Source organism: Corythoichthys intestinalis, chromosome 3 (genome assembly GCF_030265065.1).
Source record: "Corythoichthys intestinalis isolate RoL2023-P3 chromosome 3, ASM3026506v1, whole genome shotgun sequence".
Taxonomy (NCBI): domain Eukaryota; kingdom Metazoa; phylum Chordata; class Actinopteri; order Syngnathiformes; family Syngnathidae; genus Corythoichthys; species Corythoichthys intestinalis.
The window spans coordinates 12,470,486-12,486,999 of record NC_080397.1 but is presented as its reverse complement, the minus strand read 5'-3'; the positions used below and the strand labels follow the sequence as shown (position 1 = coordinate 12,486,999).

The window sequence follows — 16,514 nt, the reverse complement described above, 5'->3', positions numbered from 1 at the left end:
TTCTGCATTAATTAGTTAACATTTTGTGAAGTCGTGATGCCAGCCGACAACACATCAACTTGGCGTAATTAGCAATTAAATGTATTTAGTGAAATATCAAATAGAGTGGAAGGAAATGGAATGTGATTGCTTGTGATTCAAATGATGAGGTGCTGATTAATTTCCATATAATAAGTGAGTGCCAAACGTTTGTAAAGCCTGAAACTCAAACCCAATTCAAAGCGCATTTAACCATAGGAGGAGTTTGTGTTTTCTGTGTGTGTGTGTGGAGGGGGGGGGGCAAAACATGTTGATGACAGGCTGTGTCAGCAATCAAATTAACTTACAACATAGCAAATAAAGGTGAAATAACTAAAAAAGTATAATATTCTAGTATCTTCAAAGTTTCCACCTTTGCTCTGATTACTTTTTTGCACACTCTTGCCATTCTCTTGATGAGCTTCAAGAGGGAGTCACCTAAAAAGGCTTTTGAATTCACAGATATGCCTTTTTAGGGTTATTTCGTGGAATTTATTGCTTTGCCAATAGGGTTGGGACTTTCATTTGTGTCGCATTGAATGAGGTATGTCCAAACATTTGGCCTGTACTGTAGATATACTTACAATATATATAGACACGTTTCCGAGGTACTTCTGCTTTACTACATGCATGTCTGCAAGTAACTTTGGTTTCAGAATTTCTCCATCCAAAACAACAGTGGAGCTGGAGTAACATTACTCATCAAAATCCCTTAAAAAAGACAATTTAGAAACATCGCATAAATCTGCCATCATCACGAGAGGAGAGGACAACATGTTCATATGTGGAACTAAGCTCGTGCCACCACAAAGACCGAGTGTTTTTGTAGCCTTGTTGCCCCTGTGTTATGGAAGGTATGTTCTTCCTATCCCTGCATTTTTATGTATCAAGTGCTCAAAAAATACTAAAGCTAAAATCTTGCGCATGAAAAAACTTGTTGTCTTTGCTATTGTTACTACGATGATGATTGTAATTAAGATGATCTTTAATTTTATTTACTACAACTACTGTATCTGCTGCTAGCCTCTTGCTAATCAGTAGCCTACGTTTAGATGGCACAATTATGTGAACGCATATTGTAGATGCAACAGTTGCAGCTATTTTGTTCGTTTGTTTGCAGATGGAAAATGCTGTTAGGCAAGGGAAGACAAGCTGATGTGCCTCACATTCACAACAACACTTACTGTACATTGATGAACATATATCGAGACTACGTGCGTTCTACTTTGATGATGGAAGGCTCGATCCCGGGGACGCCCGAGAGGCAGGGGCTAGGACAGACGGTGGCTTGCCTCATGGCAGACCGTCAGCTTGATCCCGATAACCAAACTCCGAGCTTTTTAACTACAGCAACAAAAAAAGACGGTATTGGGGCTGGAATTACTGAGGACAGCAGGAGAAAGCCCGTCAGGAGTCCACTGATGGTCTCCGTAATGTCGGGTGAAAGTTTGGCGAGGCTCTGGAGCTGTGCTGTCTGATCACGTTCTCGTGTGCTATTTATCTGATAAATTTATAAATTGTAATTTATTGACCTGTTTTGCGCATGCACCAATCGTTTTAAATAAAACAAGAAGGCAAGGCAAGGCAAGGCAAATTTATTTATATAGCACAATTCAACACAAGGCAATTCAAAGTGCTTTACATCACATGAAGACCATAAAAATCACATTTAAATCAACACAACGTAAAAACCAAGACAAAAGATTGCATTTAATCACAGATTAAAAATAAATAAATAAAAATAAAACAAAAATAAAAATAAAGCAAAAACTACTACTAATAATAATCATTGAAATCAGCAATAGAGATAAGCACAAGAGGAATAGAAGGCAGGTAGATTGAAATATATAGACAGTTATGTATATAAAGTGCTAAACAAAAGCGTTTTTAGCCCTGATTTAAAGGAGCTAACAGTTTGAGCATACTTCAGACGTTCGGGTAACTTGTTCCAGAGGTGAGGAGCATAATAACTAAATGCTGCCTCACCCTGCTTGGTTCTTGTTCTTGGAACATGCAGAAGACCCGTTCCAGACGACCTTAGGGGTCTAGATGTCTCATAGGAATCTAACAAGTCAAGCATGTATTTTGGTCCAAGGCCATTAAGTGTTTTGTAGACGAGCAGTAGTATTTTATAGTCTATCCTTTGACTCACTGGAAGCCAGTGTAGCGATTTCAAAACCGGTGTAATGTGGTCCAGCTTCCTTGTATTTGTGAGGACTCTGGCTGCAGTACTGTACTAGCTGCAGCTTCCTGACTGATTTTTTATCAAGACCTGTAAATATACCGTTGCAGTAGTCCAATCTGCTGAAAATGAATGCATGCATAAGTTTTTCCATGTCTTGTTGAGTCAGAAGCCCCTTAATTCTGGTTATATTTTTTAGGTGGTAATAAGCGGATTTAGTGACGGACTTTAGATGAAATAGAATCATGTTGTCGCGATCAATATCTGCAATAAAAAAATGACATACTATTTTTGTTTATATTTACATACTACCTTGTAGTATTTCCTTGTAACAACAAAATCCGTGTCAGCTCTTCTGCATTCGGCAAATGTAATATTGTTTGTAATGTCACCTCATTTTTGTCACTCAAGTGGCCGGCGTATCAATCTACACCTCACGTCAACACAGGCTGAAAGGTTATTATAATTCTGTCCACCTCTCAGAGTCTTGTCTACGTCATGCTGAATCCATTTTTGAAGTTTCCTTGGGTTCCTCTGGTTTGATTTTGCAGTTTTAACTTCGTCAACACACTGCTAACTTCAACCGCAACTCATGAGGTTTTTTCTAAACCGGAAGTTCGAAGCAGAAATTTTCCAAGATGGCGCGAGCCATGTTTCGCTCAGGAAACTCTTCTATATAACAATATATACAGTATATATACTGTGTACGAACACACAACTTGACACAGTTTGTGTTTTATCCTCGGTTCAAGCTCAGTTGTTGTTGAAGCTTTTGAAAGCTTAGGTTTAAAGAAATTCTAAATATCCATCTTGCCTCCTCAGGTATAATTTTGGCTAAGCAACCGTCTCTAAGGTGTTAGTGACATAATCTGTTCAAAAAATTGATTCTTGATAATTTGATTTATTTTTGTTTATTTTATTACTTTGCAACCTTTAACGACAACAATTTAACTGCTTGGTCTTTATTTTAAAGGGGAAGCTCAGAATTTTTGTCATAAGGCTTAATCTTTGAGGGGGGGTTAATTAGTCGGTGGAGTTGATTTCAACAAGTCCCGTGCAGTTTGTCAGTTATTTGTTGGTTTCAGGGCTCCGGAGTACCTAAGCTAACGTGAGTCAATGGTGCGTGCTTATCATACCAAAAAAAAAAAAAAAAAAACGATATTAATAGATCTAACATTGTCAAATAAATTCAAAATGCAGATCATTGTTCAAAAGATCCATGCGGCCAAAACAATGTCACACTCAACTGCCGTAATTAATATCATTCTGCAGGACTATTTTTTAAAGATGCGGAATGCGACCACAATAGAGAGGAGTGCTTCGGCCACTCACATTCAGTCTGCTGGGGAGTCCCTTTTGTTCCCACAAAAAACAATCAGCGGTGAAAAAAACGATGTGATATCACTCAGCCCTGCTTTCCTACACAGCCTGCAAAACTGATGGATTATAGATGTTGCTGATCATACTACAATTATTGACATGCAATGGTAAATTTTAATAACTTAATAACTGAAAACATAGCCAACACTATTGATTGCATGGGTCATCGCTGATTCTCATGTGTGCATATGTTGCTTTTTATTGGTATGCTAAGCAGGCACCATTGACTCGCGCTAGTCAAGCGATTCTGGAGCCCTGAAACTAACAAATAACTAACAAACTGCATGGAGTTTGTTCAAATCAAGTCCACCAACTAATTAAACCCCCACTAATGCAAAGATTAAGCCTTATGTCAAGAATTCTGAACTTCCCATTTAAATTAAATTAATAGGAAAGTCAGTTACATCCAATGATATCTTTTGGCCACCGGGAGGGGGCAAGGGGGACATGTCCCCCTTGCCCCCTTCAATCTCCACCTATGCGTTTAACTTGTCAATTAATCTGTCCGTTAATGCGCGCATGACATGGGCAAACCACCCAGCAGTCTTGTAGCTGATACTAATTAATATTCAACAAATACACAAAAGAGATTTTATACAAAAAGTGTGTGTTCATCAAAACTGTTCATCTTTAAAAAAAAAAAAAAAAAAAAAAAAGTCCATCCTTGATTTTAAATCAACTTTTTTAAGAGTTGTATGTTGTTATTCCCTTAATATTAGAGAATTGTGTACAACAGTTATGCGAAAAAACATTTTTCTCTTAATGTAGCTGAAAAAATTGATTATTTTTCATAAAAAATGTTTTTCAGGAGGTTGCTAGAGCAACAACACAATTGACTAATACATATTTATCACTCTGTGTGGTACATTTAATGTCGTAGAATCAGTTCAAGCTGACTCGGAAGTACACAGCAGGTTGCCTTTTTGTTTCACTCAGCTATTAATGTTATAAAACTGAAAGGATGTTCGCACAAAGATAAGGTTATGAAACCCTTTTGCCTTCGTCTCAACATTCAAAGAATGGCAAACTTACCTGATTTGGACTTGTATGCATCAGACTGCATTACGTTCATACTCAAGGTTGTCCACATTGGTTTATGAAATTGAATTCTTTCTTTTATGTCACTCTTTCACTGCCATTGACAGGGATAGATGTCACATCCGTTTTGACTGGGAGGGCTGTCAGCGCTGCCAACCCCTCCCAGTCAAAACAGATGGGACGTCTATCCTGGTCAATGGCAGCCAATGCAACAAGGAAGCATTTGTCAGTCCAAACATCAAGCAAAGACGCAGCAGCAATCATTCTAGCACTTGTGGTGAAGTCATCTGTGGGCATGTTGCAGCTAATCCAGATGAAGTCATTGAGGGCGACCAGTGTTCTTGTTAGGGAGATGAACCCCGCAGCTTCAAGTGACTCATTGCCTCATTGTCTGAGTGCATATGAAAATAACCGGCGACAACAGAAGACAAGGTCTAAGTAGAACAGATTTAAAGTCTACCTGCGGCATTGCTGGCCATGTTTACATCAACCCATTCAAAAGCTTTTTTTTTTTTTTTTTTTTTTATGCTTTACCTGCTGATGGCCATGTAAACCCACCTATCGGGGTAGTTTCTGTGCACGCTGCATTAGCAACAAATCTTGGTCTTTTGAGTACAAGAAGTAGTGCTTATCACAATAGAGGCAATTTTATATTACGATATTGATATGCCACGATACAATATACTGTAATACAGGTTTAATTATTTGTTGAAAAAATATGCAACAATTATGAAAGCTTGCAAATTTGAAATACATCAAGTAGTGCTGTAAACTAAAACTATCCAGTGTAAGCGGAAGCAACACAATAGCATACATATACAGGTAGTTCCCAGGCTACGAACGAGTTGCGTTCCTACACTGGCGACGTAACCCGAATTTCAGTGTAAATCAGAATTGACCCTTTAAATACTCTTTAGCAACCCCTAAATCTCAAAATAACTGTCCAAAAACATGTGTTATATGTCATATTAACAAAATTAAAAATGAGATATCTGAACTTACCACCATGGTGGATGGGGAAAAAGGTAACACTGAGTATGCCAGCTTGTTCACCATTGAAGACATGGCTTCTTGTTTCACTGATGTTTACTGTAGTTTTACTTTTAAACCACAGAAACACCATAGAACACTTAGGCCTGCTACTGAACAAACAGGTAAGTAGATGTGACTTATGAAGCTTATTTAGAACTTGATTTCAGCAACTTAGACGAGGTCGGGCTGCCTATGCTACACTGTTGCTTGCTACATTGGATTATTTTCCTTAGTACTGTAGAAAACATAAAGCGACTCTATAGTGTGCGCTCACTGTAATTCAACTTATAAATGTTACCATTTTAATTTAACTAGTAAACAAATAATTATGAACAAAAAAACAAAACAAAAACAATGCACACAAAAAAATAAAGTTGCGCATCATGTAAATTTTTAATTAACCTTAGTGAAACAACAGCTCTTATTGGCGAAACAAATATTTGCAGGGAAACTTGAGAGCTGTTACACTGAGAAAAATACGGAGTGCAAACACACACTCTACACCGTTACTCAACCAAAAATTTTTCACTTTACGTGCTAGGTTCCGGTCCTAATTTACAGCGATAAGTGAGGGATCACTGTACAGTATTTGCCTGAATGTAAAAATATCTGAATTAGCATACCATAGCAACATAATTACCAATAAATTAACAGCGATAAGTGAGGGATCACTGAACAGTATTTGCCCAACTGTAAAATATCTGAATTAGCACAGCATAGCAACATAAGAAGATTAACAATAAATAAATTAGTACTGATTATGGAACAAACAATGTTCTGTGTGAATTGTGTGCCTTGCTATTTTCAATTGTCCTGCATGAATTACTCACGGCAGGGGGAGTCAACTGGCCAATTATAGTCAGAAATGTTAGTTTGGTTGGACCCCCCTACATGCGAAGCCATTTTGTAGGTTTGCCTTTGCAACGGCGGGTAGTCATCGCTCCAAACTGGCAAGCATTGTTTACATCATATTCGTGTTGCACATTTATGCCGTGTGGTGACATGTTCGTTTAGCATCTTTGGGATGTGTTGTAAATCCGATTGAGGGTAAAGTGCTTCGTCGCCGCCACGTTTTGTGGCTAAGCTGACCGCGTTTGTGTACGGCTTACTTCTGGGTTACGCGCCCGCCTCCATCTTTGTGTTTATTGCACTGTGCAATTCATTTGTGTGTTGTTGATTATTGTGCAGTAAATTTGCATTGTTTAACATTGGAACTGATATGCTGTTAACCCTAACCCCTAACCCGAAATTCAAAATTTTTGACATTATGATTAATCTTCGAGTTAGCAGGGTTTAATTAGTCTGTGGAGTTGATTTCAACAAACTCCTTTCAGTTTTTCAGTTATTTGTTAGTTTCAAGGCTCCAGAGTGGCTAAGCTAACGTGAGTCAATGGTGCCTGCTTAGCAAATTCCATGCAGTTTGTCAGTTATTTGTTCTCCGGAATGGCTAAGCTAGCGTGAGCCAATGGTGGTTGAAATCAACTCCATTGGCTAATTAAACCTCTGCTAACTTGAAGATTAAGCTTTAAGTGAAAAATTCTGATCTTCCCCTTTAAATTCAATTATTGGAATGTCAATTACATGCGATGACATTTTTCTGTTGTCATTCTTGTGTTGAGGTGGCAAAGGAAGAAAAATTGGTAAAAAGTAACTGATGTAATGTAACTAATGTAAGTTAGTTACTTTGATAATAAAGTAATCAGTAAAGTAACTACATTACTTTTTTTGAGCCATAATCAGTAATCTGTAATTTAATTACTTTTTTCAAGTAATCTGTGACAACACTGCTAATAGAAAGTTTTCTTTTTTATTTTTTACAGTGCAGAAATATGCTGATTGTTTTACAGCTTTGTATACTTGCAAAGGGAAAACTCTAAGTCTAAAAAAAATGATATTAATATTGACGTTAACCCTAATATAGGCTGTATGTTTAGTAAATGTCACTTGAAAACAAAACAAAATGCATTCTTTTGTTTTCAGAGGAGATCAGTAAAATAGTAGAAACAATGTGTTTGTTTTTCTGTGGTTTTCTTTCAGGCCCACATTCAATTACTCTGTGAGCTCAGAAATGATAAATAATGAGGTAAGCTGGCAGCGTAGCAGATTCCTGAGAGCAAATCCGATATTTCACCTTTGGGAAAATGATGGAAAACAGCTGAATGAAAATGGCTGGGTTAATGACTCCCCTGTTACATCTTAATCAACTAAGTGGAATGTAGCATATGCTTAGTTTTAAACTGGGGGGACTAGAAATTGCCAAGCAATTATTACACATTTGGCTTGAATTGACAAATTGCAACTTCTTTACTTTGATTATCAATCATAAGGGATTTTTCATTCATCAAAAATTACAAATGCTACCCTGTCATTGAGGGCGATTCCATTTAAATGATGTCTATCGCCATCAATGCTAGCAAATAAATTAAGGTTTGGAAATTTTTTATCCTCTTTTGAAAAAAATAAAAATAAAAAATAAATCAGAAACATCAATTTAAGAAACTTTGAAAGCGCTTCGAATTGTCCTCACAAACAAAACGCATCAGATTTTTGCTCTTCTTCTTTTGAGCCACATTTGACTGAGCCGCCACGTCAAAGATGCGCGCGTGTGCCACTTTCCTAAATTGCAATCAGTCGCCACACTGTTTCTATGGTGATCGTCTGATGAGCATACTTTTCATCTTTGCCATCACTCACGGTTTTATGTAGTGACAAGAAAAGACAAAAAAACTCCAAACATCTGTGGAATTAATCTTCCTCAAAATGTTTACTCAAATGTGGTTCAATGTAAAATTAACCCCGTAATTCCTAAAGTCCCCAATTTGTTTACAACGTTTCTATTCAGAACGCACGTCTTTAGTTTTGTTACTGCATCGTTCCGGAAATTTGTCTCGTGCTCCAAATTGTAAAACTTCAAGGCCAATCAACATTCCACCTAATTCCAAAATAATCAATATTTTGACATGCAAACATTAAATGCGAGACCAAGTGATGCACCGCTGATTCCGAGCTAAGGGGATTATGCAAAAAGCGTGCCTTTGTGGTACATCCCTACAAAGCGAGAAACAAGCAAGGAAAAAAAATATGCTGTCTTTAGTGTTTCTAGATTGCTTTTGGCAAAACAAAAAACAAAACAAAACAAACAACAACAACAAAAACGGATAAAAAAGTAAAAGAACATCCTCTGGTAATGTCTTAACGGAAGAGGATGAAAGTGAACCACTGGATGTGCATTTGTAGCTCCTTGTTGGCCTCCAAACATGGCTAAACCTATTGAACAGCAGCATCCAACTCATGCGGCTTTGTTTGAAAGTTAGATCTGCATTGATTTGCGGCGCCGTGATGGTAATAACCGGTAAATTAAATCATTAGCTCTATGGCGCCTGCTGAGCCCAAGCTGTTTAATTAGTAAAGAGGAAATCAAACTGGAAGCCAAATCAATACAATATGGGCTTGCTCTCTAGTTTACCTCACGTGCCCACAATCCACAAGACACACAAGCATCATAAACACTAAAATGACCTTACGCACTCTTAGGCCTATTCTTTCATTACTAAGGATTTCAGACATACGAAAAGTAACCAATTGCCTTTAACCATTAACAACCCAACAACTAGGACTTTATAGATTGCTACCTTGTAATTTTGTACAAACAGTTTGGGGAATACCATTTTTGTATGGGGATTTGGGAGTGGACTAAATAGCACAGAAGCAAGGTCTATAAAGCCCTGTTGGGTAATTTAATGCAGAGGAACTTTATAGTTTTGACACCAATGGAATAGCCACTGATGCTAGTTTCTGAGAAAAGTCAATAGAGGGTCCATTAACTAGTGGACTCCAATCTAACACTTGAATTTTCCTTGTTTTTATTTTACGCTTTCAAGGCCATCATAGTTCTGGCAGGGGCAGATCCACTAGTGTGGCATGGGGGTGGCAACTGCGACCCTAAAAGATAGGCTTGCCACCCCAGTTGCTACCCCAATCAGCACTGATGAAAACTTACATTTTACATTTACTGCTATTAGTTACATAGTGGTGTCAGTGAGGATCCTTATAATTAATACATGTTATGTTGTACTTCATCGTTTTCACGTGGAATTCTGACATCGTTCAAATGGAGATGGAAAACCATATAAATGCAAACATGAAATTCTTCGTATTCTTGAAGCGTCACCATGGAAGCGGCCCCTAAATTAGTCTGTTAGTGTACAAGGCCTACCTGAGGAGATGGAAGCCAAGCGAAATGCATCCTGCTGTCGGCCCAGGGCCACTGGTTCATATGGGGACGAGTCGTCCACGTCGCTGCCTGAAAAGACACAAGTGTTTATTTTTCTTCATTCCAGCCACTTCTGCAGTATGTCATTGGTCGCCATGAAGGCCCGTTTTACCTTGACGTTCCATTTTCCTGATCAAAAGGTTATCGCGTTCTGCCATCTGCATTTAGTGAAAGAGTACAGTATGTTCATGGTCATGTTCCTTCTTTTTTGCACCTCGAGGTTTTATGTAAGTTATCATTGTAGGCAAAAGCATATTTTTCTTTGATTATGAGGTAGATGCACTTTACAAAAGAAAAAAAAAAAAAAAAAAAGAATTCTAAGAATCGATTTAGCACTGCGATGAGCCTCCTCTGCTCATCTGCCGTCTATAATCCGTGTATAACAAAATTACTGCCATTGACGAAGATAGACGTCCAATCCATTATGACTGGGAGGAAGTCTATTACTGTCAATGGCAGCCTGAGTTAATGTATGAAATAACATTAAAGCAGTTACAACAATAGTGTTGTAAATGGTAATATGTAAGTTATTGTTAGTCAATATAAAAATTGTCCATTTTAAAGCAGATCTGATTGGTCTAATCACCAAATCGTTAACATCCACTACTACGAACTGATCTTTTTGTTGTTGTTTTTTTCACCCACCATAACAAATTTTGAAGCCAATCAGCGTCGAGTTCCGTTTCTTTTCACCCGACGCGTACAACAAATTGAGTTAGAATCCAATGAATGTAAATGACAACTTCCTGTTTATTTCCCAGCATGTTTTGGGGTGTTTGGAAACTACAAGATATGCTTCCTGCACAATCAGAGAAGCAATCAGTTGATACAGAATATTTCAGTATTTTATTTCCAGGCGTTTTACCTTTTTACGTCTCTTGTGTGAATGCCTAATCACCAAATCAGAAAGCAGAAGGCAATGATGGCGTGAGTTGATATTCAACAAAAATATGATTTGCATTAAAAAGTGATGAAAAGCCAAATGAAAACCCTCGCGCATGCGTAGACTGGCATAATGTAAAAGCAAATGTTCAATACTGCATCCGGAGGGGAAAGAAAACAAATCTTTGGCATATGTTCATCTAAAGTCACTGCTTTACGTGAAGCTCCCGAACCCCTTTCCATCAATATTGACAATCATGACAAGATAGAGAAACTCTCATGGAGCCTCTGGCAGCTGAGCACGGTGTGTGTGTGTGTGTCGAGAGAGGAAGAAATGGAAGAGAAAATGTAATCCTCTAATCCTCAAAGTTTGGAGTGTATGCACTTTTCTTGTTTTCTCCTTTTTTGTTTGTACGCGCTGATCAAATTATACATCTGAGCTTGTTTGAAAGCGTATGTTGGCTGCCTTGCTCGCCTGCTTGCCGGAGACATGGGGACACCCCACAGTGTGTTTAATTACACTTGCTTTCCAAAGTCGTGCTCCTTCAGAAGCTTTTCGAGAGGTTGGAAAGCAGCAAGCCAAACCTTTACCACTATTCTATGTCCAGTTTCTCAGCAGTGGACACAGTTATTGTGTATTCCATAAAGATGTACAGTACAAGCTTTTCAGTGTGCGCTGCAAAATGCTTTTTGTATAACATCTAGAACACGCTGTGCTGTGCCTAGCAATCTGGAACAAAGGCCGATAAATACTCGCTCCTGCTGAGATTGAGAGTCAACACTAGATGGATGGAATAGCTGGTAAAATTATTTCAAATGAAAAAGGGCTGTAATTTCACTTTTCCAGGGACAGTGGTCACTACAGTAGACATCTATTCAAGAGTTGTCACTCAAGACCTTTTATAGAGCAACTGAATATTTTTGGTAATTTATTATTTTTTGGGGACACTTAAGGCCGTTTCACACTTGCGGATGCCCGGTGTGAAAGGGTGCGCGGCAAACCATTCATTGTGTTTGTGGGAGGGGACTTCTCAGCGAAAGTGAGCGGTAGCTGCCATTTTGGATGAAGCGGCAAGACTTGAGCGAATTTTCGCTAAGGGGCGGAAATTTGTTCCATGTTTACAGCGTTGCTGTGCTGAAATCGACAACCCATCCTTTTTTTTAAGTTTAACAAGCTCTGGGACACCCGAAAAATGTCTCTAAAACTGCGCCATGCTAAGCTAAACTTTATCTCGATGTGCGTTTGTGTAGAAATGCAGTTTACAAATAACAAAAGTTATTATAGTTATATATTATATATAGTTGTCTGATAATGACTCTTTATCTGATAGCAAATATGCCGATATTGTTCAACTCCAAAAATCTGACAATGATATCAAACTGATACAGATACAGTCTTAAAGTAGACTTAATATATTATGGCTAATTGTGGTGTGATGCCCTACTGGATGCTTTAATAATTATATTGCTCACATAACAAATCCCAACCATCTTAGTTTGGAGACATCTAATGGTCAATAAGCATAAATGCTGTGCTTAGTTGTGACCAGCCCTTGTAAAAAGGCAGAAGGCTTCCACATTCACTTTGAGGCAACATGCATATTGGCCCAATACCGATATTCAGTATACAGTACATGTTGATATTATCTGATATAATTTTTTAAATCCTTTGATAGGCCGATCTTATCAGAAACCCAATAATATCAGGTAATCTAAAAAAAAAAAAAAAATACTATTCACCTTCTCACCAAAACAAGTAACTCTTTACATGGCTATCATATTACATATATATATATATATATATATATATATATATATATATATATATATATATATATATATATATATATATATATATATATATATATATATATATATATATATATATATATATTCTCCCCTACTCCTTGAAATAGGAACAGTCACTGTTTTCTTGTATAGTATGGTATAGTATCGTATAGTATAATATATAAATGCACGTTTGATTAGCTGATGACTTGACCCACCCCCGACGCACACAAGCACGCTCACACTCACACAGCCCCGACAGAAATACATGTCCACAAAATGCCGCCTCCTCCGCCCTCTTAAAGAAAAGGGATATTAGAAGTTTTTTTTTTTTTTTTTTTTCTGGCCAGCAGCAGCCAATGTATAAGACATCAATGTAGTGGAGAGTGGGGAACACACCACAAATTTTGCTACTGAAAGTCTGACCTGCATCAGAGTTAGCATTATATTAAACAGTGTGAATTTGCTAACCTGCAAAACTCGAGTAGGAAGCTGCTTAGAAAGAAGTGTCCTTCTGGTTGTGTTTTTACTGTTGACGTTAATTAAACTATGGGAAATGTAGCGAACTCTGCTGGAAACTGTAGAAGCAGAAAAACGTGAGCAAGAAGCTGTTCGGAGAGAGAGAGAGAGACGGGTGCTGCATGACCTCATATGTTGCTCCCACAACACAACATGCACAAAACATAATCAGAATTAAACATGTACAAAAAAACTAAACAAAAAAACACTAGCGTTGCGATCGACTGGTCAATCGCAATGCTAGTGTTTGTGTAGTGTAGTGTGAGTGTGAGCGTGCTTGTGTGCGTCGGGGGTGGGTCAACGCTAGTGATCAACCTAATGATGTTAAGATAAGATGCTAAGATAAGAAGACCTTTATTGATCCCACCATGGGGAAATTCTCGGTGTTAAGCAGCAAAGATATAGGTCACACAGAGGCGATGTAGCCGTTAATGTATAACATTAGCAGCAAACATTCGAAAACACACTAATAGTCTGTACATAGTACAGAGGGAAAAAAAAAATATTAATTAGGTTCATATTTGTGAGAAATGTAGCCCTGACCCGCATTCATCCAATCTGTTTGGTCTTATTAATGTCCCATCCCGAGCAAAAACTGTACATGCAGTTTATGCTGTTATATCGTCCCTACCAATCTTGAGACCGAAACTACGCCCTAGAGTATAGTATAGACCCTACCCACGTGACGTCACAACTCCGCTCTCCTGACTGGTGCCGCCCACTTGTCCGGCAACACATCGTGTTGACCTGTTACGGCTACGTACATTCCTCCTATTTACGACGTGTTTTTCTGCTCGTTAACATTAATAATCAAAATGGTGAAGGTGTGTGTGGCGGTCGGTTGCAATAACAGAGAAGATAGACGGAGAGACTTGAAGTTCTACCGGATTCCGAGAGACACGGAGAGGAGAGAGCGAGATGGGCTGCTGCAATTCGAAGAGAAAACTGGGCTCCAAACGATTACCACAGATTATGTAGTAGTCATTTTATATCTGGTAAGATGCATTTAATATATATTTAGAGGGTTTTGGGCTGACAACCACAATTAAGATCATTGCTAGGCTAATCGCCGACAACATACACGTATGTATGTAGTGAGTGCTATCGCTAAACCATATAAACATTAAAAGCCCTAGCTCCATTGACAAATGACATGAAATACATTAGACTTGACAGTGGATGTTAGCAAGAACAAAAGATTTTGAATTGAAAATTTCGTAACTCACCTTCCGAGCACAAGATTCCTGCCGAATTTTTGTGTACGAGGACCTGTTTCACCCAACCAGCAACGTAGCATTTATGAGCCTCCAAGCTCTTAAAGTTTTTCAAACTTTCGTGAGAATAGGCTGATTTTGTGTGGACAAGATATCAGGGTCAGGCAGAGACGGTGAAGGCAGCCGGTCAAAAATCATCGATTTAGGCATCAAATATGGATCTGGCGACTGTATAGAACGAAGCTTTTCCACATAACGCCTTTTATGCAACACATCCAGTGAGTTTACGGCATCAGAAAGCACCGGGTCTTCCATGAAATGCATTTTAAATTCCTCGATCAATTGAAACCAATGCTAATACAGAGACAAAATGACGGACAAGTGGGCGGAACCATACAGCGAGCACGTGGTTTTATGACGTCGGTGGGTAGGCTCTATAGTATAGTATAGTATAGTATAGTATAGCCTAGCCTAGCCTAGCATAGCCTAGCCTAGCATAGCCTAGCATAGCATAGCATGGTATACTAGTAGTATAGTAAATATTCTTGCTGGAGTCCACCAGATTTTCACTTCCTGACTAGGTCTACGTCAGCCCACGTGACTCCTCCCACTTTTCACACAGGGCTGCTGCTAGTGTGTAGCAACCTTTAAGACAAACCCTTTATCGAGGAAATGACTATTTTAGTTATTTAAAATAACTGATTTTTAGCACTTATTATAGCTATGTATATATATATATATTTTTTCTTTTTCTTAATTATAAATAAGTATTGTATTTTAAGTCATATAGTACCAAATGAATTTGATAAGTAATTAATTAATATTATTAGTATGTATATTATATATATGTATAATATTATTTGACCTCGTAACAACGAAATTTTAATGACCCCTTCCGATGCATATCCCACAAGTTTGTTAATAATCCCTTCGTCCGTTGTTATTTTGTACACAAATATATGGAATCAGATATACTATAAACTCCGCTTTCCACAGGTTTCACCTATTGACAATGTATCAATCTTTATTAACCCGATGATAAATGAACAGTTAGTCACCAAAAGTTAGCATTTCTTTTTCAAATAAGACTCCTGTAAAAGTCAAATGTAACATTGCAATTAGTCTGAAAAATACAATTGAAAAATACAAACTGCCAAAAAATGTACTTATACTGATTGTACAGAATAAATGTAGCACATTACAACCCACCTCTTCTTCCACAAATAATGTGTACTGTGTGTGTGTAATGATGTTTTTCGTGCCATGACCCCAAAAAAAGTTGCAACTTAATCATCTTTTAGCATGGCAGTACACCGAGAGAAAACCCAAGCAAGAGTTGCTATTTCTTATAAAATGGCATACAAAAATGATTTTGAGCAGTTCTTTCATGTCGCAATACCAATGCTGCATTTTGCCACAATTTCCAAGCTGTGAGCTTCGTTAGTTAGCTCACTTTTTCAAGTCATCCAAAAATATGTCACCTAATTACAGCGCATTTGCAACAATCTGACGGAATTCTTATCAAAGGGAGGTTTCTTCAAATTAAGCCCAACAGATTCCTTCAGAAAAGGATTCAAAAAGCATGTTTAGTCCAAACACCCGATGAATCGCGTTTCCCATCCTTAACGCGTGTGATGAAATTAATCACACGCACTCCAATATCACTGCTCTTTGACCTGCAGCCAATCATGCGTCATCATCATCATCGTCATCATCAAGCAATAGAAAGTCTCCCCAGCTGTTTTGTGATATGTTTTTAGCTGCGGGGCAACGATTTATTGCTGTAATTAAGCCTCCATTTGCCTTCATTTTCTCTGCCAGAGCAGAGCATGACAGACCATCAGGCCCTCGCGCCCGCCCGCTGCATCCGTCATCGTCGCGCATGCATTATCAATGAAGCTCAACTCCCGAGGTGATGGAGATTGTCCTTTTGATTTTCCGCGGCATTCTTGGCAACCTCCTAATGGCTGCCAGCAAAGTCAATTTTAATAACTGTCATTCACAGCTCCCTTATTGTGCTCCTGTTTGATTGATTTCTCATTCCCTGTTTTTCTGCAGGCTAATGTTGGGGAAAAGTCACAACACGGCCCGATCGTAAAAATGACACTAGTGTTAAACTGTAGTATAATGGAAGCCGGCCTGTGAGACGCGCAAAGACTAGCTTCTCGTGGCACTCACTTCAAGGGAA

At 38.3% G+C, this 16,514-nt stretch overlaps 1 protein-coding gene across 1 annotated transcript in view; it reads right to left on the bottom strand.

Moving 5' to 3' along the window:
- LOC130913080 (GDNF family receptor alpha-2-like) overlaps positions 1 to 16,514 on the bottom strand; it is a 180,389-nt gene that overhangs the window by 135,217 nt on the left and 28,658 nt on the right. Inside the window, exon 3 of the mRNA XM_057831387.1 lies at positions 9,867 to 9,953. Within this exon, the coding sequence (XP_057687370.1) occupies positions 9,867 to 9,953 (87 nt within the window). The remainder of the gene's footprint in view (positions 1 to 9,866; positions 9,954 to 16,514) is intronic.